The sequence below is a fragment of the Bidens hawaiensis genome, unplaced genomic scaffold (assembly GCF_021521415.1).
Source record: "Bidens hawaiensis isolate Kalapana, Puna unplaced genomic scaffold, B.hawaiensis_p1.1 tig00036306_1, whole genome shotgun sequence".
Lineage (NCBI taxonomy): Eukaryota > Viridiplantae > Streptophyta > Magnoliopsida > Asterales > Asteraceae > Bidens > Bidens hawaiensis.
In genome coordinates, this window is record NW_027496324.1 from 14,764 (window position 1) to 36,289 (window position 21,526).

At 36.4% G+C, this 21,526-nt stretch overlaps 1 protein-coding gene across 1 annotated transcript; it reads left to right on the forward strand.

Annotated features, from left to right (window-relative positions):
• The first annotated feature begins 8,177 nt into the window (after positions 1–8,177).
• LOC143588303 (BAHD acyltransferase DCR-like) lies at positions 8,178–9,593 on the forward strand. The gene has a single exon (XM_077069347.1). The coding sequence runs from the start codon at positions 8,201–8,203 to the stop codon at positions 9,590–9,592; it is 1,392 nt and encodes a 463-aa protein (XP_076925462.1). The 5' UTR covers positions 8,178–8,200; the 3' UTR covers position 9,593.
• The last annotated feature ends 11,933 nt before the right edge of the window (positions 9,594–21,526 follow it).

The following is a 21,526-nucleotide window of genomic DNA, read 5'->3' on the forward strand; positions in this document are numbered from 1 at the left end:
GGGGGTTTTTTCTGCATGGGATTGGCCTTTCACGTGTGTCATCCCTTAGACAGGGATTTCTCTTCTTTCTAGAAAACTATTGAGTATGAGATGTTGTGATGCAGCAAGGACATTTAACAGAAAGAAGTACCTTTGAACATTTCATCCCTTGGAGGGGGATTCTTCTCCTTCAGATAAAATTTTTGTAATGCAAAAAGTTGTTATAGAAGTCTCTCCTTCCTTACGGAAGGAACTTTTCAAATACTTCCTTCATTAGAAAGGGATTATTCTTCTTGAAAAAGAAAATCTGGAAAAGGTTATTTTCCTTTGCAGTTAACTCTTGCCCTAATGATATTTTTTCTTCCTGGAAAGAGGTTTTAAACACCTCATCCCTTGGAAAGGGAATCTCCTTCTTTGAAAAAGATTCTTGCAATATGGAAAGGGGTTTTAGTACGGATTGTCTGGGAGGAGTGTTTGTAATGAAAGGATTGTTTTGGAAGGGGTATCATTATGAATGGATTGTCTTGAAAGGAGGCTTCCTTCTTGGAAGGGGTTCCATTATGACTTGCTTTCCTTTGAAGGGGCTTTGTTATGAAGGAATGTTTAGTAAGGGACCTTGTTTTGAAGGAATTATTTTGTAAGAGGCTTTGCTATAAAGGTATTTTTTTTAGTAAGGGGCTTTGTTCTGAAGGATTTGTTTAGCAGGGGGGGCTTCATTCTGAAGGAATTGTTAAGTAGGGAGCTTCATTCTAAAGGATTTGTTTAGCAGGGGGCTTCATTCTGAAGGAATTGTTAAGTAGGGAGCTTCATTCTGAAGGACTTGTTTAGCAGGGGGCTTCATTCTAAAGGAATTGTTAAGTAGGGAGCTTCATTCTGAAGGATTTGTTTAGCAGGGGGCTTCATTCTGAAGGAATTGTTAAGTAGGGAGCTTTGTTCTGAAGGATTTGTTTAGCAAGGGCTTCATTCTGAAGGAATTGTTAAGTAGGGAACTTTTTTCAGAAGGGCCTTCATATTAAAGTAATGGCCCATGACACCCCCTAAGAAGGGGCTCGCCTTCAAACTTTAACAATGTTTAGAATACAAATAAAGTTCAATAATGTATGGGGCAGGTAAGGCTTGTCTAAAAAGATGTATGCTTGTGGTTAAGTCACATCAACTTTTAAAAGGCAAATTTCCCATCATCCTTGTTAAACGTGAAGTTTGTGTTTGAAGAGTTAAACATACATGCCTCCCCATGTGATCATGTCTCCTCTTTTGCAACATATTAATATTAAAGTAATACTTTACAAAAGTGACTTGACAACCTTTTATAATAACAAAGACTTTACAAAGTAGGTAATTGTATGATTTGACATCACTTTTCTTTCCTTCTTTATTATTTTACTTTTTATATTTAGACACATTTTTTTTTCATATAGAAATTCATGCTTTGGATCTGGTAGAACGTCAAGATTTAATGATAGTATAAAAAAAATTCTTATAACCTATATGGTGTGATAAAGTAACTTAAACAAGATGAAGAGGGCAAACCGATTACTTTCATTAGGAGTGGAGATACCGGTTAGGTGTCTCTGGCGTCACCGTAATAAAAACCATTCCGCAATATCGCAAGGCTTTTCTGTCCCTTTGGACAGAGTCCAACTAGAAGACTTGCTGTCCTAACTAAATAGGCTTGAACGTGCTCGGATGGGGGCTCCAAACTGAGTTGAAATAGCGCGAACAAGGGCAGAATGGGCTCTAATCAAGCTTATTCACTCCCCCATTTATACTAAACATGTGTAGATCTAAATATCATGTAGACACTTGAAGTTTTCTTCATAATCTTGCTCTTCGACGCTTGCTAAGCGTCTCGGTGAGTTCGTATGAACTCCGAGGTTATCTTGGGCCTTTCGGCCGTATTGTCTTCAACCTCCATATCATCTTCATTTTCGAACAAAACTGGTTCATCGGTGTTCTTTATATCTTCCCGGTATGGATGTGCACTTGTGGGCACTATGGACTTAGCGACGGTGCTAGTTACGATGGAACCGGGGGTGGCGATTGTGGTGGCCTGTCGCCGGAGTGGCTGGAATTAGTAAAAGAAAATGAGCACATGTCTTGTTGGTTGAAAGCAATCGTCATGTCTGACTTCTCAAAACTCGCCGGAGGATATTCCAGATCCTTGACTTCACGGAATATTTCGAAGAGTCGGGAAAAAGATTCCGGCGATGGATATAACGCCGGAGATCCTGAACAAGGTTGGTGCTTGTTTACCGAAATAGTGGACAGACGAACCAAAACCTTTTTGAGGTGAGACAATGGTGGTGGCGGTGGATTTGATCGATGATGCTAGACTGTCGCTATCTAGTAAAAAACAAGTAAATCAGTGTCCTAATCACCTAAGCAAGCTAGGGTAAGTAGGGTGTCGAACCACGAAGAGTATGTGGTCAGTGTGCAGTGAAAATGATTCCTAACATTATGAAGTGATTCAATTAACGAAGTGCTGATCACACTAGCAAACAGTTTAGTTTTACTATTGATTAAACAAGTAAACAACTTTCAAACAATTAACAAAGACAAGTCACAACCGGGGATTCAAGCAAGTAAGCAAACAACTATCTCATGCAACTTAACAGATTAACAATCAATGATCAACACAGACTGACTAACTAGATAAACCTTAGGCATCCACGCTCGGTAACACACGGCACTGGTTATCAAACGGTCCCTGCCAGTGTGACTCAACTAAGGGTAAACGTATGCTTCATCATATTCAACTAGTCAAAGCAATCCAATAAGCAATTATCATAGCAACTAGCACAATAATCGTTCTGATCGAAATAAACCTAAACTGACCGAGTGCACAATAATACTTGACATCAATACTCATAGATTAATCAAAGATGGCTACAAATAATTCGTTCTTAATACATGAGAAAAACTGAAAGATACAATACTCTACATCCCGGGCATGACTCAAAGGATCTAGTCGCATCTCGGCATCTCTCGGGCTTCGGTTATGATGTGGTAGAACATGTATGATGCCTTGAGATGATTGGAAGTGATGGTGGCCCTCCTTGCTGCTCTAAAAATCGCCTGGAAAGGGAATTTCCCTCTCTAGGGTTGTCAAAACGAAATAAAACATCAAACCCTAACTTTCCCGACTATGGGGACCATCGCGTAGCCCGATGGCCATATGACCATTCCATCGCTCTACGCGATGGAAGATAACCTCATATTTGGATTCCTCTCATCAAGAAACCCGAAATTCATATATTATGGGTCCCGTAACTCATTTTCAAGCCCAGGATATGCTCGTTTTACTTCCTGGTCGCTTTTTGTGAACCCATCTTATTCAGTTTTACATCGGCTTTAGGTTTCTCATCCAAACTCTTCATGAATCTTTCTAACACTTCCTAAGACTTCAAGTTATGCTCCGGTCATCCCGTGATATCATTCCATGCTCGTACAAGTCTCCAATTTAGCACCTTTAACGATCAATGACCTGAAATACAAAAGCACGTATGAAGTACCAAAGTTCTAACAATATACTAAACAAAACTACATAATTAACACACTAATATATATACAAAATACCCGAACATCAATCGACCATTCTTTTAGAGGTTTAATGAGACCCGTGATCAAGAGGTCCCACGGATGGCGCCAATGTTAGAACCTATTCCGAGTAAACGGGGAAAGTTCCTAACAATCACAATAATGGAGATCAAAGAGTAGTGAAGAGTGAAAGTGCTTTGTATTGATTATGTATGTCTTACAATGTTTATCCTCTCTCTATTTATAGAAGAGAGTGTTTATACATATGGTCTAATGGTTTATATCTTCCGGCCGAGTCCTTTGGTCCAATCCTCTTTCCCTTAGGCTTTGTCCGTCCGAAGATCTTTATCTCCTGGTTATTGCCTCCTATCCCGGGTCATGCGTGCCTCGGGCCACCCACTAGATCGGACGTGCTATATGGGAGTTTCCCTCGCAAATGGTTTTCCTCCAAGCCGTCTTCTAGAATATCTTGTGCTATTAGGCTTGCTTTCATTGGGCCTTGCTCGGATTATTGAGCTAGGGCCTGCCTATAAGGCCACCTTATGAGTAGGCTCTTCACTACAATTGAGCTTCTTATCAGCTTAACTCGTTCACACGCTCAAATGTTTGAGATATATGAGGTTTTTGTTATTTAGCGACTTAATATTTAAATTAAACATTCACACATTGTAGGAATATCATTTGTAGAGTTAAAATAAAATGATTTGTAAAGCAGGTTACAATACAGGAATAGAAAGAAAGCCGTAAATTAGAGTGTGCGCTACAACTGAACAATAAAAATGCAAGAACACGAAAAAGAATGAGATGAACGTGGTTGAGGTTTCGTGTTCAGCACGGGCTCCATAAACAAACTGTGAGTTTTCTAAGAGAACTCGCTTATTTCTTGGAGTATAGCAACCAAAGTAGCTAATGCGTACTACCGAGGAAGACACGAACACCTGAATTAAACCTTTTTAACCAAGTAACAAGAAGCTAGATCAAAAAGGTTTGTTGGAAAGACGGCGTGTTTGTGAGAATCATAGTGTCTTTCTCAACTAAGGAGCACCTTATTTTATAGTGAAAGAAAGTTGAAACTATCGGAAATCATGAACTGAAGAAAAAATAAATTTCATTAAACATATTCAATGGAATTTATATTCTGTTTAATATATGTGTTGTGTGGTTGAAGCAAATGATTTGTTCTCTTTAACTACACATTAGTTAGAAGTCATCAGTTGCAACCAAGCACTGGGAACTACTCAACAGTACTTGCAATTATGCCCGTTAGTGATAATTACCAGGTCACTAAAAGGGAGATGCGCATAGTTGAGCTCTCGTCCCACTTCCGTTGCCTCATGAATGGATGATCATGCGATGATTTGGAACTGTTAAACCTTTACAATGATAAGTCTGCAATAGTGACAAAAATCATCAATCACAATTGACTTTTAATGGAGGCTCGTGAGCGAAAGAAAATGATGCTGCACTTGAGTAGTGGTAACAAGATCATTGGCTACTCGACCTAAGTCCTGGCTGGCAATGGTAACTTTTTACTGCTTAGCTTAGTCAAAGAATAACCCTATGGTTTAAAAGAAAGGCATTAGCCTAAAACCTCCGATTTTGGGGCTCCTGAAAGGTCAAGCAATTCCTTATTTACCCATTCTACAACATTTGGTAGGAGACATGACCAAACTCAACACAAAAGTGTAAAGACACAAGAGAATTATAAACTCAGTAATTCTAGCTTCATAAAAAGACTACAAAGACAATGTTTCTGCAGTTCTATTTTACTAGTGTAATAACACACACACACAAATATATGTATAACTTATAAAAAAACTTCTTCAATTATAAACTTTGTGGATATCATTGTCGATCCCAAATCCAAATAAAGAAAGTGGTTTAAACGATGCATTTTGGACAATGTCTCCGAATTTTTATTTCTTTTAGGTCCTCAAAATGGTAAAGCCGCCCCAAGCTTAATAGCAACTCAAGCTGGCCTTCAAAAATATAAAGGCGACTCTCAAGCCGATTTCAAAAATTCAAGAGCGTCCTATATACGTGCCAAGTAAAAACCGCACCATTAAAATGCCCCATTTCTACACTCCACACATGCATATGTGCGAGTTAGGGTGCGTCGCACCATTGAGGTTTCACATGTACTTATTACTACAAAATAAAATCAAATGAAGACCTTACAAAAATATCTATATCACACATCAATCAATTTAAGGTTACTTATAAAAATTTACTATTTGGTCCTTACAAGTGTCATTTTAATATAAAACATTTAGATTATTGACTTGGAAAGAGAGAAGACAAAAGAGAAAAGAGTTGTAAACAAGTACGGTATAATACTATAATGTTACATCAACCTTGTATCACTTTTTTAAAACGAGATTCTCAGGTCAACCTCGCCACCTTTCCATTTAAATATAGCTGCCGCCGACTAATCAGAAAAAAAGGCGGTTATCATTTTTTTTATGAAGCTTCAACCTTAACCCCACCGACCTTTTTAAGCCAATTTTATTATCATCTTTTAAGTACATTTATTGCATTATGTTGAATCAAACATTATAATACTGGTTTAATAGACCATTACACTACATTAGTGCACTATGATACAACTTTTGATAAATTTTAATATATATGATATGTGAGTTAATTTGGCATTTTATATTTATAATTAGTGGCGGACTCAGAAAATTCTTTTACGGGGATCAAAAGAGGGTTGATGTTAAAGTTTCATAGAGGTCGGACGGAATTTTAACATATATATACGTACCTCTGAAAAAAAGTGTCCGACCCATGCACTTATAGTGTAGGTTCGCCAATGTTTACAGTTAACTACCGTCGAAGATTCGAAGGGATATGATATTTTTTTAATAATATACGAGTAAAAGATGTTACGCAAGTTGTGATCACGCATCAATTGTAGTTGTGTATGCACTAATAACAATGAAGCTTATGCACGAGCACAAATATGATAAGAGGCGTGATTTTCTCAAGCTATATAGCAAGTTGAAACAATAGTGTTACTTGCATGATTACGCCTACTATTGCGTCTACTATTACTTTTGTTGCTATTGTCATTGTTTCTACGGCTAAACAAACTTCTTCAACGATTATTATCAATTGCTGACGGGTGCGCTTTACAAGTCAACCTCGTAGTGTTTCGTCCATCCCTCAACCGCCACCCTCGCTATCACCTCCATACCCGCTTGTTGTCAACAAGCCTTCAACTTGCTGTGGCATTATACCCTCTTGCACCACTTTAAAAAGCCTTATCAATTATTTAAACATATAGAAATGATAATAAAATCAAGTGTAAGTGTATGGCCGTATGGGTAGTCCACCTTTCACGATTTGATCCATGTACTAATGCTTGATAGTGAGTTTACACGGCACATATGCATTATATTTATAACAAGTGGTGGTAGTGAATTTGGTATTACTAAAAGTGTAAAGTAAGAAACGTATACTAAGACAATCAAAATCCAAATTTGGAACCCTAATCTAACACTAAGTAGTATTAATAAACTTTGTAAATGTGATTAGCCCTAACTACAAAAAGTAACCTTTTTTTTCTTATAATGTCGACTTTCTTTTTGTATTTAGGTCATCGCACTCTCCAATTTAGAGAGTCTCGCTACCCACTCTGTCTAGACTAAGTTGTTTTAACTGGCCCCACGTTGGTTTCAAAGTTTGGCTTTGACGTTCTTCTAGGAAACCATACCGTTGGCTATCACTTGACAGTCGTTGTGCCGCTACAAGAGTAGAACTCTTTGGCGTATCACACGGTGGGACGAAAACCCGAGTGGATCAAATTCGTCATTGTTAATATCTACCCAAAGTGACATAAGTGGGAATCAAACTTGGGTCTTCATTGGTGATTAAAAATAACCAGCTTCAATATAACAACTAGTATATTAAATAATAAAACATAAATAAATAAAAATGACATCACTACAGAAAAAAAAAAGAAAGAAAGAAAACACACGGAAATACAAAACTAAAGATTACAAAAACTTGAAACATCTTGAAACATGAAATATAAAAATGTGAACATTCATGACATGTAAAATGTAACTTTTAAGAAACTTAACGGATATGATATTCATAAAAAACTATCTAACAAGAACATAAAACATTATTTTATAGTAGGGATGCGATCGATATCGTACCGGTATCGAAAATCCCGATCCTGAAAATCATAAATTCTTGGTACCGGTATTGAAATTTTTGGTTCGGTACCAGTATTTAAGGTAAAATTTGGAAAATACGGGTACCGTACCGTCTCGTATCGGTACCGGTACCGGTACCGCACCGATACCGAAACTAAAAAGTTTGATACCGACGGTATCAAATCGATACCAATTTCGGTACCGGTACCGAATTTGCACATCCATATTTTATAGTCATTATTATTTTGTTTTATTTTAATAATAGACCATGTTGATGATTTAAATTTTATAAATTCACCCCCCATTTGAATGGAATGGTAATATACAGCTAGAAATCGTGTGGCTATCACATGCCAGCAACTCATATTCATTCTCCTTCAACGTATCTCACCATTCACCACAGTCAACTCTGTTTTAACCCCACAAATCAAATGCATGAACCCAACCGTCCACACCCCTATATAACCCACAACACTCACTCATCATTCACATATTCATTCTCACAACCAAAACCCATCACAATGCCTTCTCAGCCCCTTATTCAAATCATCTCCAAGACCACAATCAAACCCGCAACCAAATCCGAACTACCCGACCTCAAACTCTCGGTATCCGACCTCCCGATGCTCTCCTGCCACTACATTCAAAAGGGCAACTTATTCGCCCGCCCCCCAATCCCCACCCCCGACCTCTTACAACAGCTCAAAGGCGGACTCTCTAATGTGCTAACCCATTTCCCCCCTCTCGCGGGTCGGTTAATAACCGACCCCAACGGGTACGTCTACATTGCCTCCAACGACTCTGGCGTCGAATTTGTCCACGCCAATGCGGTTCATTTAACCATCAATGACTTAATATTCCCAATTCACGTACCCGAAACCGTCAACGCGCTTTTCACGTTCGACAGAACGGTTAGCTACGACGGTCACTTCAACCCCATTTTGGGGGTTCAAGTGACCGAGCTGAACGACGGCGTGTTTATTGGGTTTTCAGTAAACCACGCCGTCGTTGACGGGACGTCGTTGTGGAATTTTGTGAATTCGTTCGCGGAAATTTGTAACGGAGCGAAATTTATGTCGAAACAGCCGTGTTTTGTTCGGAATTCGGTTTTGATATCCCCGGCGCGGCTCAAAGTCCCTGCAGGTGGACCGAAGGTTACTTTTGACGAGCACGCACCGTTGACTGAGCGTATATTCAGCTTCAGCAGAGAAGCTATTTTAAAATTAAAAGAAAGGGTGAATAGTAAAAAAAGAATTAATTATCACCGTGACGGTGAAATCACTGTCACGGAAATAATTGATGATTTACTACGTAACAATGTTGTTTCGAAAACTGGACCAGAACCCGAAATTTCATCCTTTCAATCATTATGCGCGTTACTCTGGCGCGCCGTGACACGTGCACGAAAATTTCCAACTACCAAACTGACAACGTTTCGGATGGCGGTTAACTGCCGACACCGCTTAAACCCGGAGCTCGAGACATTTTATTTTGGGAACGCTATACAAAGCATTCCCACATACGCGTCCACGGGTGACGTGTTGTCACGTGACATTAAATGGTGCGCAGAGCAACTAAATAAAAACGTGTTGTCACATGACAACACGATGGTGTGTCGTTTCATTAAAAATTGGGAAGCGGACCCACGATGTTTTCCTTTAGGGAATTTTGACGGCGCGATGTTAACGATGGGGAGCTCACCTCGGTTCCATATGTACGATAACGATTTCGGGTGGGGGAAGCCGGTCGCGGTACGAAGTGGTCGGGCGAATAAATTCGACGGGAAGATATCGGCTTTTCCGGGGCGGGAAGGCGGTGGGAGTGTGGATTTGGAGGTGGTGTTGTCACCGGAGACAATGGCCGGAGTTGAATCGGATCCGGAGTTTATGGAATATGTTTTGGGAGGGAGTTAATGATTGGTTTGGTTGGGTTGTTAAGTACTGTTACCGTACTCTTTTGTAATTTAGTATGTTGTAGTTGTGGAAAATGGAAATCTAAATTTCTAAAAGTTATTTTAGTGTTTTTTTTTAAATATATATTCAATCCAATAATCCAAAAGTCAACGAGTCAAAAGTATTAAAATGTGTCCTATAGTCAAAATGCTTGAAAGCTAGTTGGTGCAAATTATGAGGATAAGTATCCAAGTGGCATATGTATAATTTTTTGGTAAAATAATTAGTTCAAGTTCGAGTTTTACCTGTACAACGAAATTGTTAAATTTTTAAATTGAAGATTATAGTAATTGGTGTAAAGGGTTATATGTAGTTATGTAACATGGTAGTGAACTTGTAGATGAGTTAAGCCTATGGTACAACCCAACGAAGTGTCATGAAAATAAATAATGATTTGTATGGGACAACCTAAATTTGTTAATTAATATATGGAATAATTAGAAAAAGTTGTTAAAAGGTAAGTTTGAAATTAGTCATAGTTGTAAACTTTGATAGAATATCTGGAAAATAAGACTTGTAGCTAGTGCTGTAAAAATCCCAATTAAGTTCTTACTTTACTGATTAATTTTGAGTTGATCGGTCAATTAATCGATCAATAGTTAAATTCGGCCAAACAAGATTAATCAGCTTTTTCTGATGAGGCTCTAGCCAAAATCGGCGGTTTTTGTGATATTCCGGCCAAAATCAGCGGTTTTCGGCGAGATTCCAACCAAAATCTGGGGTTAACGAGATTTCAGCTAATTTCAGGCCAAAATGGGTTTCTGTATATATAAACTGAAAATTATACAATAAAGTCCGATTTGATTAATCCCGATTAATCGCTAGTCTCCACCCTACCACCTCACTATCGACTAACGATTTTACAAAGCTGGGATTGCTATGTTATATTAAGGTGTTCATAACGTTTTTTTTTAAGACAAATTTCTTGTACTACCTGTAATTCAAATACAAGATAATTGGGTGTTTAAAAGATCATGTCTCTGTTACTGGTCACCAACCCTAAGACAAATAAAATATTGAAAATTTTCGGGTAAGAAAACTTGTAACTCGTAACCAAAAGTTGAACCAAAGTCGATTTAGTCTAATGGTTCTTCACCACAGCTTTATGATGGCCATGGGTGTCACACTTTTGTTTTGTTTTTTTTGTTTTTTTTGAAAATTTAGGTCTTATGTAGTTATGTTATCATAGATTTACAACAAGTAGTGGTGCTAACTGACCCATGTTCACGAATTAATAGTTCAAATCAAATGTAAAGTTCATTAATAGTGTCAAACCAACAATAAAAATAAATACTTTTTGGTTTTGTCGTACTTACGTGTCATTACTTGTAGTCCATGCTAATAGGATTACTAAAGGGGAAATCTAGGGATACCATCTCATTTTGTTAAAAAAATTCACCAATACGTTCTGTATAGGGCCCCTTATAGTCCTATATGAAAGGCTTATAGAGGATGTCTGGGTGTTCATAGTAGGACCCTTGCTAAAAGAAGGGCTAGGGTTCAATTTTGGCATGCTAGATGTCACACATCTCTGTCTTATTAAAGGAAAACTTTCATACTCTTGCATTTGCCTTTTATAGTATAAAAATTGTCAAAGAATTTATTACAAGGTGCCCTTCAAACAAATGAACAAGTAAAATGTTCTAAAAGTATCTTAATAAATCACATTTGCTACTAAAAGTAACTAAGTTTACAACACTTTCAAGTTTTCATGTTAATAAAATTGTGTATAAAATAAAAAGAAATTGTTTTTTAAATAGTAGGGGGAAGTTTTGGATTTGGTTATCAATTCAATCTTCAAATATATTATAGGAGTAATTGTGGCTTAAGGTTTTTGTACTGACGAACACTTAGTTGGCGCCTTAACTACTTGATTTTAGTAAATAAAAACAATAGGTGGCACGTATTACCTTTGTAAGTCAGGCTCGACTTTATCTTCTAATAAATATTGAATATCACATGTCAAGTTTTGATGAAGTTCAGATTTGAAAATAATATAACTACACCATAAGTCTTATTCTTTAGCTTATTAATAAAGGAAAAATGGTTTTTATTGGTCCCAACTTTTTCATTTTTGCCGTCGCTGATCCCAACTTTTATTTTGGCTGGCAACGGTCCCAACTTTAACATCCGTTTCTTCCACTAGTCCGCGACTGACGGAGCACTAACTCCGTTATGTTTTTGCTTACGTGTCAATCTGAGTTGTCAAAAACATATTACGTGGCAGCCACCGTGGATTATTGGTTTATACATATAACTTATAACGTTCTTATATCCAAATCCTTAACTCTTCAACGGCTCAATTACAATCCCCAAATCAAATCCCCAATTAATGTCCAGAACCCTAATTACATGCCACTCCAATCGATTAACGACGAACAAAGCAACAAGCCCTAATCTTTAACAATGGATAATCAAATACGGATTTCCTTCCACACCAATGGGGCATTTGACGTTGCACCACCGATATTAAGGTATGTTGGTGGAAAAAAAACATTCCATTCATGTTAGATGTTGACAAGCTTTCATACTTCGAGCTACTGGATTATGCAAAGGAGTTTGGTTCATACGAATCAAAAGTTGGTCTTTGGTTGTATTGCAAGATTTCAGATGATGGTCGTTGAAAACTATTAGTTAGTGATAAAGAAGTCTTTGAGGTGTTGTCTTTGATTGGTTCCAGTTCCGGGTTTGCACAAGGTATGGTTTTATACGTTCAAACTGATAAGTTAAGGAAACCCACAAACAATACCAGTAGCCCTCAAGCCCAACCCATTATCTCTCCAGCCCAGCCCATTATCCCTGAAGCCCAGCCCATTATATCTCTAGCCCAGCCCATTATCCATGTTGCCCAGCCCAGTAGCCAACCAGAAGCTTGCTTGAGCCCTAGTTCAGGAGTTAGGAGCCCTGGTTTTAGGAGTTAGGAGGTACTCTAAGCTCACAGCTAGAAAACAAGTTCCACCAATTGACATAAATATATCACCAACTAAGGATACATGTACACCACTTAAATTACCAGCTAAGGTTATTAGTTTTTCACTTGGATCACCAGTTAAGGTTACAGACACAACACTTAAATCACCACCAATTAACACAAATAAAGATGAAATAGATAGTGGTGGGTCAGATTCAGATAGTTCAGAAGATGATGATTCTAATGATGAGTCTTATAAATGTGATTTGGATGATGATGATGGATCTGACAAAGATGATGAAGAGTGGAGGTGTTCAGTTGCTAAGTTACAACAGGTGAATGAGCAAGATGTTGAAACACAAAAGAAGTTACTTGAAGACTGTCTAAAACAATCTGCTGATGCAATTAAAGAAGCATCCGGTAGTTATGAAGATTCTGATGCTGATATTGACACACCTGGAGAGAGTGAAGATGATGACATAAGAGGTAAGAAACACAAACAAGATGTTCCAGTTGTAAGTGAAGAAACTGACTGGTCAAAGTTTAAATGGGTTGTTGGGATAAAGTTTGCCACTAGGGATGCTTTCAAAGAAGTAGTTAGAAAGTATGTTGTCTCAAATGGTAAAAATGTTTACATTGCTACAAGTAACAAGAGTAGAGGAGGACGTGTAGGTGTTAAATGTGTGAAAGGGTGTCTATTTAGTCTGTATTGTTCATTTCACAAGGGCAAGAGTTGCTATATGGTTAAGACTATTAATAGTAAGCACAATTGTCAGAGAAACATGGCAAAGAATAGACAACTGACTGCTAAGTTTATAGCTAAAGACTTCTTGCCATTATTCAAAGCTAAACCTTGATGGAGTGGTAAAGATATCCAGGATGCAGTTAAAGAGAAACATAAGGTGCTTATACGCAAATGGTTGGCTTATAATGCCAGGAAATGTGCATTTAAGATGCTTCATGGGTCAATGAGGGAGCACTACAGTAAACTTGGGTCTTACTTGGCAGCTTTGAAAGAAATAAATCCAACTTCAACCTTTGAGTTGGTAACTGCCCCACCAGGGTTCAATAACTAGGAACCAGGTTCAAACTTGGAGACATTCTTTAGATTGTTTGTGTGTTTTGATGGGGTGAAGAGGGGATTTTTGGCTGGTTGTAGGAAATTTTTGTGTTTGGATGGTTGTTTTTTGAAAACATTTTTAGGGGGTATGTTGTTGGCTGCAATTGGGAGAGATGCTAATGACCAAATGTACCTTGTGGCATGGGTTGTTGTTGATGGTGAGTCTAATGATAGTTGGGAATGGTTCATGGGAGAACTAAGAAAATGCCTAGATGTCCAAGATGGTGGAAAGGACTGGACACTTGTCTCTGACCAACAAAAGGTATGACTTTACTTTGTTAATATCTAAGTTGTAAGTTGTAAGTTCTAGATGTCTAAAGTTTATTTGATTTGGAATAATAATGACAGGGACTAGGGAATGCTGTATCTTTGATTTGGAAAAATGCAGAGCATAGAAACTGTGTAAGGCACATCTATGCAAACTGGAAAAAGAAGTTCAAGGGTAAAGAGTTAAAGACATATTATTGGCAGGAATGTAGGGCTTATAATGAGCCTGACTTCAATGATGCTATCAAGGAGATGAGAGTAATATCAGCTGATGCAGTGGAGGCTTTCATGAAACAGAATCCTAATTGCTTTGTAAGGTGCTTTCTTAAGGGTCATACATCTGGTGATGTCATAGTTAGTAACATGGCTGAGACTTTTAATGGAACCATAGTTGAGGCAAGATCTATGCATATTATTGACATGTTAGAGTCAATCAGGGTCTCAATAATGACAAGGATAATTACTAAGCATTCTCAAATGTTAGCTAAAAATGTTGTTGTGTGCCCAAGGATACAAACTAAACTTGATAGAGGAAAAAAATATGCTCATAAATGTACAGTGTTCCCATCAGCATATAATGTGTTCCAAGTTAAAGACTTTGCTGATGATCTTGCTGTGGACTTGAATAACAGAACATGTTCATGTAGGAAGTGGGACTTAGCAGGTAGATTAACCATTAATCATTCAATAATTAAGTTCTGTTGACAGGTCTTCAAATGTGTATAAAAAAAACTGTATTTTGACAGGTATACCATGTAAGCATGTGTGTGCAGTTGTTGGGTTTCTTGGAAGAAATGCTGAAGAGTTTGTTCATGATTGTTATCTTAAGGAGGCATATTTAAGGTCATATTCATACACAATTCCACCATTGCCTAGTGAGAGGTACTGGCCAAGAGTTGATTATCCTTTGGACCCTCCTCCCATCAAAAGTCAACCAGGAAGACAAAGACAAAAAGAAAGAAAGATCCCCATGAAGATCCTAAAAAGCCAGGTAAATTGACAAAACATGGAGGATAAATGACTTGTAGCAATTGCAAAGAAACTGGTCATAACATTAGAAAGTGTACAAAACCTAAGACTTCTAAGAATAGAGCCACATCAAAATCTGGTGCAAGGGGAAGGTCAACTCAGGCCACACATGAAAGTCAACCAACACAACAGTCAGTAGGTTCTAAGAGGCCAAGGGGGATGACCAAAGATATGCCAAGTCAACCAACACAACAATCAATAAGTTCTAAGAGGCCAAGGGGAAACACAAAGGCCAAAGGCAAGGGGAAAGCTACTTGATGGTTTATAGTTAATGTTTAAGTATGTTAATAATGTTTTTTGGAATGTTTAAGATTGTTAATGGTTAATTATGTTTATGTAATGATGCTGACTTGTGTGATTTATGTTCCCTATGTACTGATTAACTAATGTATTTTGCAACATTTTTAATGTATGGAAATCATGTATGATGCATGAGTTTGTAATGGTCATTTAGAAATTTTGTATGAATTTGTTAGTTGCAGGTTATGGGCAATTGGTTATCTTGTGTAGTCAATCTGATATGGGCAGTTTGTAATGGTCATTTATGTAGTCATATGATATGGGCAGCTTATGGTAATTTTGACAAGCCAGTCTGTTCATTTGGTTAATCTGATAGGATCTGATATGGGCATTATGGTGATCTGTTTTGGTCAATATTGAGACATATGCAGGTCAATATGTCTGTCTGGGCATTATGGTTATTTTGACTAATCAATTTGACTAATCTGATTTGGTCAATATGCATGATCTTTTGGACAATATGCTAGTCAATATGTCTATGTCTGGTCTTTTGTTTTGGTCATCAATCTGATAAATTATTTTCTGACAGATACAGCTGCCATGTATATGACTATAGAATTTGAGTTTAAATTCCATATATTCCATCTAAAAAACTAGGAAAAACCACTATTCTTTCACTGTAATCTGCTATAGTTAGGCAACCATCTAACCTCACTTTTTGCTTCTGAATTTGTGCTACTGATGGCTGTCCTGGTGGTGTTGCTAGTGTTATTGTTGACTGAACCAACAATTTCACAGTCAAATTATAACAATACTAATATTTCCATGTCCGAACATTTTAAAATTCAGAAGAATTAATCAATTTGACTAATCAATCTGATATGGGCATTATGGTCATTTTGACTAATCTGATTTGGTCCAAATATGCTGGTCAACATGACTAATTTGATTTGGTCAATATGTCTGATTTTTTGTCATATTCTTTGATTAATCTGATATGGGCAATATGGTCATTTTTGACTAATTTGTTCATTTGTGATGTTGTCATTTTGACTAATCTGTTCACTATGTCTGATCCTTTATGTTGTCAATATGTATGTGCAGATAGACTCGTTGATAAACATCCATTTTTGGCACACAAATAAAGTCCACCATATATTGAGAACAACATCCATTAACATTAACATATTACATGAAATTGATAACAACATTAACATTAACATATTACATGAAATTGAAAGCCAAGGTCCCAAGGAAGCAGATTACATTCCATACACCATGTTCTTTAACAAACACAACATTTTCACACAAATAAAGTCCACCATAGTGCTATGACAATAATTGCTAAACCTAAAACACTATTACTCTTTCAATTGGACTTTTTCAATGAGAGTTGAAGCTTCAAATTGTTGTTCTCTTCTTCCAACACCATGTTCTTTAATTTTAAATTTTCTATTTGCATCTCTTTTTTTGCTTGATCTTTTCTTGAACCACATTTCTTTAAGAAGTAATCAAAATCTTCTTTCCACATGAAGAATTTACAGTCTTGATTCTAGCCACAACAAGAAAGAATTTATTGATTTAGATACAAAAGTAAACTTGAAAACCAAAAAATGTACTTACAGGCCATAAAGAGCAGCCATAGAATTCGACCCCATTTCGAGAACTTCTGTGACCAGCAACCCTACGAATTGCAATCAAATCGTGGTTGCAATAGACATTGCCCTGTAAATCAAGCTTGAAATTTTTAGGGTTTTTCTTACGAGCAGATGTACAAGACGATGATGAACTCATTGCTAGCAGAGTGTGATTAGGGCTTGATATTGTAATTGATTCAATGATTCAATTAGGGTTCTGGACTTTAATTGGGGATTTGATTTGGGGATTGTAATTGAGCCGTTGAAGAGTTAAGGATCTGGATATAAGAACGTTATAAGTTATATGTATAAACCAATAATCCACAGTGGCTGCCACGTAATATGTATTTGACAACTCAGATTGACACGTAAGCAAAAACATAACGGAGTTAGTGCTCCGTCAGTCACGGACTAGTGGAAGAAACGACTGTTAAAGTTGGGACCGTTGCCAGCCAAAATGAAAGTTGGGACCAGCGCCGGCAAAAATGAAAAAGTTGTGACCAATAAAAACCATTTTTCCATTAATAAAACATCTTTGAGGAACATCAGTGGCGAAGCTAGGAGTTATGGTTCGGGCGAACCCGAACCCAATCTATGTTTGATTTTATATTAAGTATAGTATCATATTAATGAATGAACCCATGTTTTTTTGCAAGCGCATGCAAATGTTTGAACCCACTGATTATGAGAATTTTAATTATAATTTTTTTTTAATTAACTTTTTTTTATCAAAACTAAAAAAATGCTTTTAAGGCATACAATAACTCAAGTAAAGAGTAAGAGACACCCAAAATTCAATTATGTGGCCTGACCCGAGCCAAAAACTTCGACTAATAAATCTAAGCATCGAAAAATCACAATCTCATTGGAAAACATTTTTGACTCTGTTAGAGTAACATGATACTTTATTTAAAATAAATATATTATTAAATGCATTTATATAACATGTATCATACACATTTCTAACCTAGTTAACAAATATATATATATATATATATAGATTGTTGGTGCCTATTAAAAAAATCTTTACTGTATACTAAATAAAAGATTTTTCTTGTCACATGTCACTCTATGGTGCATTCTTATGCTTTCTTTCAGTCTCTCTCTCCTATTAATTGTACATTAAATATTCATATTTTTTAAATTCATGTTGATTTCTATATATGCTTTTACAAAACGTATTTTATTTTTTTAAAAAAAAGTTAGATTTGTTTATTAAACTTTTTATAAATTCGGCTTTTTTTTATGATTTAACTTCTCTAATATGAATTATATCGTTTATATATATAAACATTTACAGATATATGAATCATTTTTGTCCTTAAAACTTACTTGGGTTTATTGTCAAAAACAAATGGATTTTTAACTGAACCTGACCCGCCTTCTTTTTCTCTATCCATATATTGTTAATCAAAATCATATCGATTCTTTTTAACTGCACATTCTTCGACTAATCGAAAGATATCTTCCACTGATGATAGGTTCGTTTTATTCCGATTGTACCGATTATGTTCTCATAATACTATTCTACTTTAGTTGTTACCATATTTTTAGTTTATTATCTAATGCTGTATCGAAAAAAATATTTAGATATTTATGATTTATTTTTTAGTTTGTGAATTAGCAATTTAACTTTTTTACTTATTTAATGCAATATTCAACTTTGTTTATCATTCTTTTAAGTTGTTCAACCCGTATAGGACACTGGTACCTAACCTAGTTACATAATAGATGAAAGCAGAAATAGTGTGTCTACCTTCTAAAAAAGCAGATATTTTCAACCTTTTTCATTCATCAAGTCGCATTATCTCATATTAAAACTGATATAAAAGTAGAATTTAATGCACGTATTATTAGCCCGAGCCTAAGCCCCTTTATTGTTTATTTTTTAGTTAAAATATTAGAACTCACGAAATTCCCTTTGGCCACCACCAATGTCCACTTGGCTAATTTCATGAGAATGGTGGTGATGGGTGAGGCAATGCCCACTCCTGGTAGGTTAGCTCATGGTCATGGTGCAATGAACCTACTTAGAGCCACTTGTATACGTGATGTTCATTTCTAGCCCAATCAATCATCAACTCTATCCAATCTCCTCATCTTACATATTTTTTATCAACATGGGTTTCGATTTCGCAATCATTTGATTGGTTAATCAGTAGGTTCATTGAGTCTCGACACGAAACCAAAATGGTTGATAGCAAGATCGGATATGAAAAGACACGTGTATGGATTCACTTGTGTTATGATATGGTTGCGCTTGATGACAATCATTCACTTCGTAAAGGCTTCTTTCTATGATTCGATAAAAGATAACATAAAAAAACAAGGTTGAGAAAAGATTGATAACCTTTGTAAGGGTAAAACTTTGGTAATTGCCTTATAGGCTAAAATTAAATACATAACATATGTTTTGATTTTAGATTTTCATGGTTGAACGCTTTCAATCACAAACAATATAGGCATTGTAAAAGGCATTTTAGATTTTCGTTTGTAGATCCAATCATGTTTTGTCATAATAAAAATCTACATGTTAATCTTAGGAGGGTGCAAGTAACATATTATTTGTAAAAACTTAATAATAAAATATTTTCAACCTATAATAAATTACTTGAAAAAGATAAAGGTAATTTTAATGACGGTTAGGTTTTTACATTGTTTGAAAAATATAATAGAATCAAATAATATGTTTTTTACATTAGTTGAGTTTTAAATTCAACTTTTTTAGCGATCGCTTTCTTTCACCTTGATGATTTTAGTTAATAGTATAAGGATTAAATCCCGTCGATTTGTTCGTCTAAAAAGCTGCCTCACGATCACAGCATATGGTCTATTATTGTCCATATCGATGGACCACAACGTCCCTCTCTTATCACCGTGTTTGCAGCGTCCCTCTCACTTCCACATCTTCGGCCATGACCTTGAAACACCATTAATGTTAAATGTTATCTGTCACATCTTTAACTTGATTTCATTTTTCTATTTATTCATTTGTCTTTCCAATCCTATGAATTTGGAACAATACAAACTGTTTTTGCTGTTGAGAATTAACGCCGATGGTTGACATATGAATTAAAAAGGAGGTTTTTGAAACCACTTGGGTTTTGTGATAAATTGGTGGTGTTGAGAAGTGAAAGCTCCCCTTTCATCCTAGAAAGCATTGAATTGAGACTTGAGGATAACTGTTAACTTTTCAAATTAAATATGCATTTTTCTAAAGCCCAGCATGCATTGGCGAGCACTCTTTTTAGTAAAATTGTTCACGACATGGAGTCACACTTTAACATGACAAGCAGACAAAAAGCCATTTTTGAGTGTCTATAAGCACCACATGCTCAAGATTTTCTTCTTGCTATCCCTATAGATGGGTTAGGCCAGCATATGTCTCCAGTGGAGTATCGTAGTATCCTTAAGTATCGCCTTATGATTCCTCATTTCCGGTTGATGAGATATGTCCTGTTTGTCGTAAAGCGTGTTTAGACTCATATGGGGAGCACGCGGTGCACTGTAAAGAGCTCCCGGGGTTCAAGTAACGATACGATCTGGTTAGGGATGTGCTCTTTGATATATTCAGGCGAGCTGGAATTTCTGTTAAGAAAGAAGTACCTGTGAATTTCCTGACTGACCCGTCGGAGGGAAGATCATCTCTTCGACCGGCTGACATTTTGGTGTTTGGATAGATAGGAGAGAAACACGTGTGTGTGGATTTAACAGGGGTTTCTCCTTTGGTGGGCTTAGGGAGTAGTGGTTTCGCGGTCGGTCAAGCCGCATTAAAAGCTGCTTCAGGTAAGGTGACAAAACATGAAAATGCGTGTCTTGACAACCAACATGTATTTATTCCTTTTGCTTTTGACACTTTTGGTTTCCTCGCGCCTGAAGCTGTGGAGCTACTTACCCGTGTTCAGCGGGTCATGCATAGTAATGTTATGACTCCAAGATCAGCAAATATAGTTTTTAAAAGATTGAGTTTTGCGATTCAAAAAGGGGTAGCGACGCAACTTGTTGCCCGCTTGCCTTCTGTTTCGATGTAATCCAATAAACAATTAATACGGCAATTATTGTTTTTAGATCTTTATGAGAAGATTTTTTTTAATTTTTCTTTGTTTTAGTCTTAATGTAATTTCTTGTTAGTTTTATAGGCATTTTCTTAAAGTTAATAATAAATACTTGTTTTTTCTTTATTTGTCTATCTATAAACTATGGAATGCTTCAAATAAATTACAAACATATTCCATGAATAAAATGTCACTGGAACTAAATAGGTTTAAACCGCAATTACAAGCACATGATAAGGCAAAAATAAACATTGTTTTAGTAATATATATGCCTACAACATGTTCAAATATAGTGAATACAATTGTAGCCTTGTAGGACATATCGGGACGGCTTGATTGTATATAATAATAATAATAATAATAATAATAATAATAATAATAATAATAAAAATAACAACAACAATAATAATAATAAGTTGAATAATAAGTTGAAGGTTGGCGGTCCATGTTTAAAGGGTCATCAGATCGCGGAGCGATCCGCCCTTTTCCCGGACTCTGTGTAAATGCGGAAGCTAACTTTAAGTCAAGCACCCGGATACTAATGTACTACCTTATATGTGTTTTAATGTTTTATGCATATATAATTTTTTTTAAACGGCCAACGAATCCTCTAATGACTAAATTCATCAAATTGGA

Bases quoted from the DNA above. Each gene is read 5' to 3' on its own strand.
- LOC143588303 (XM_077069347.1), top strand. From the start codon at position 8,201: ATGCCTTCTCAGCCCCTTATTCAAATCATCTCCAAGACCACAATCAAA.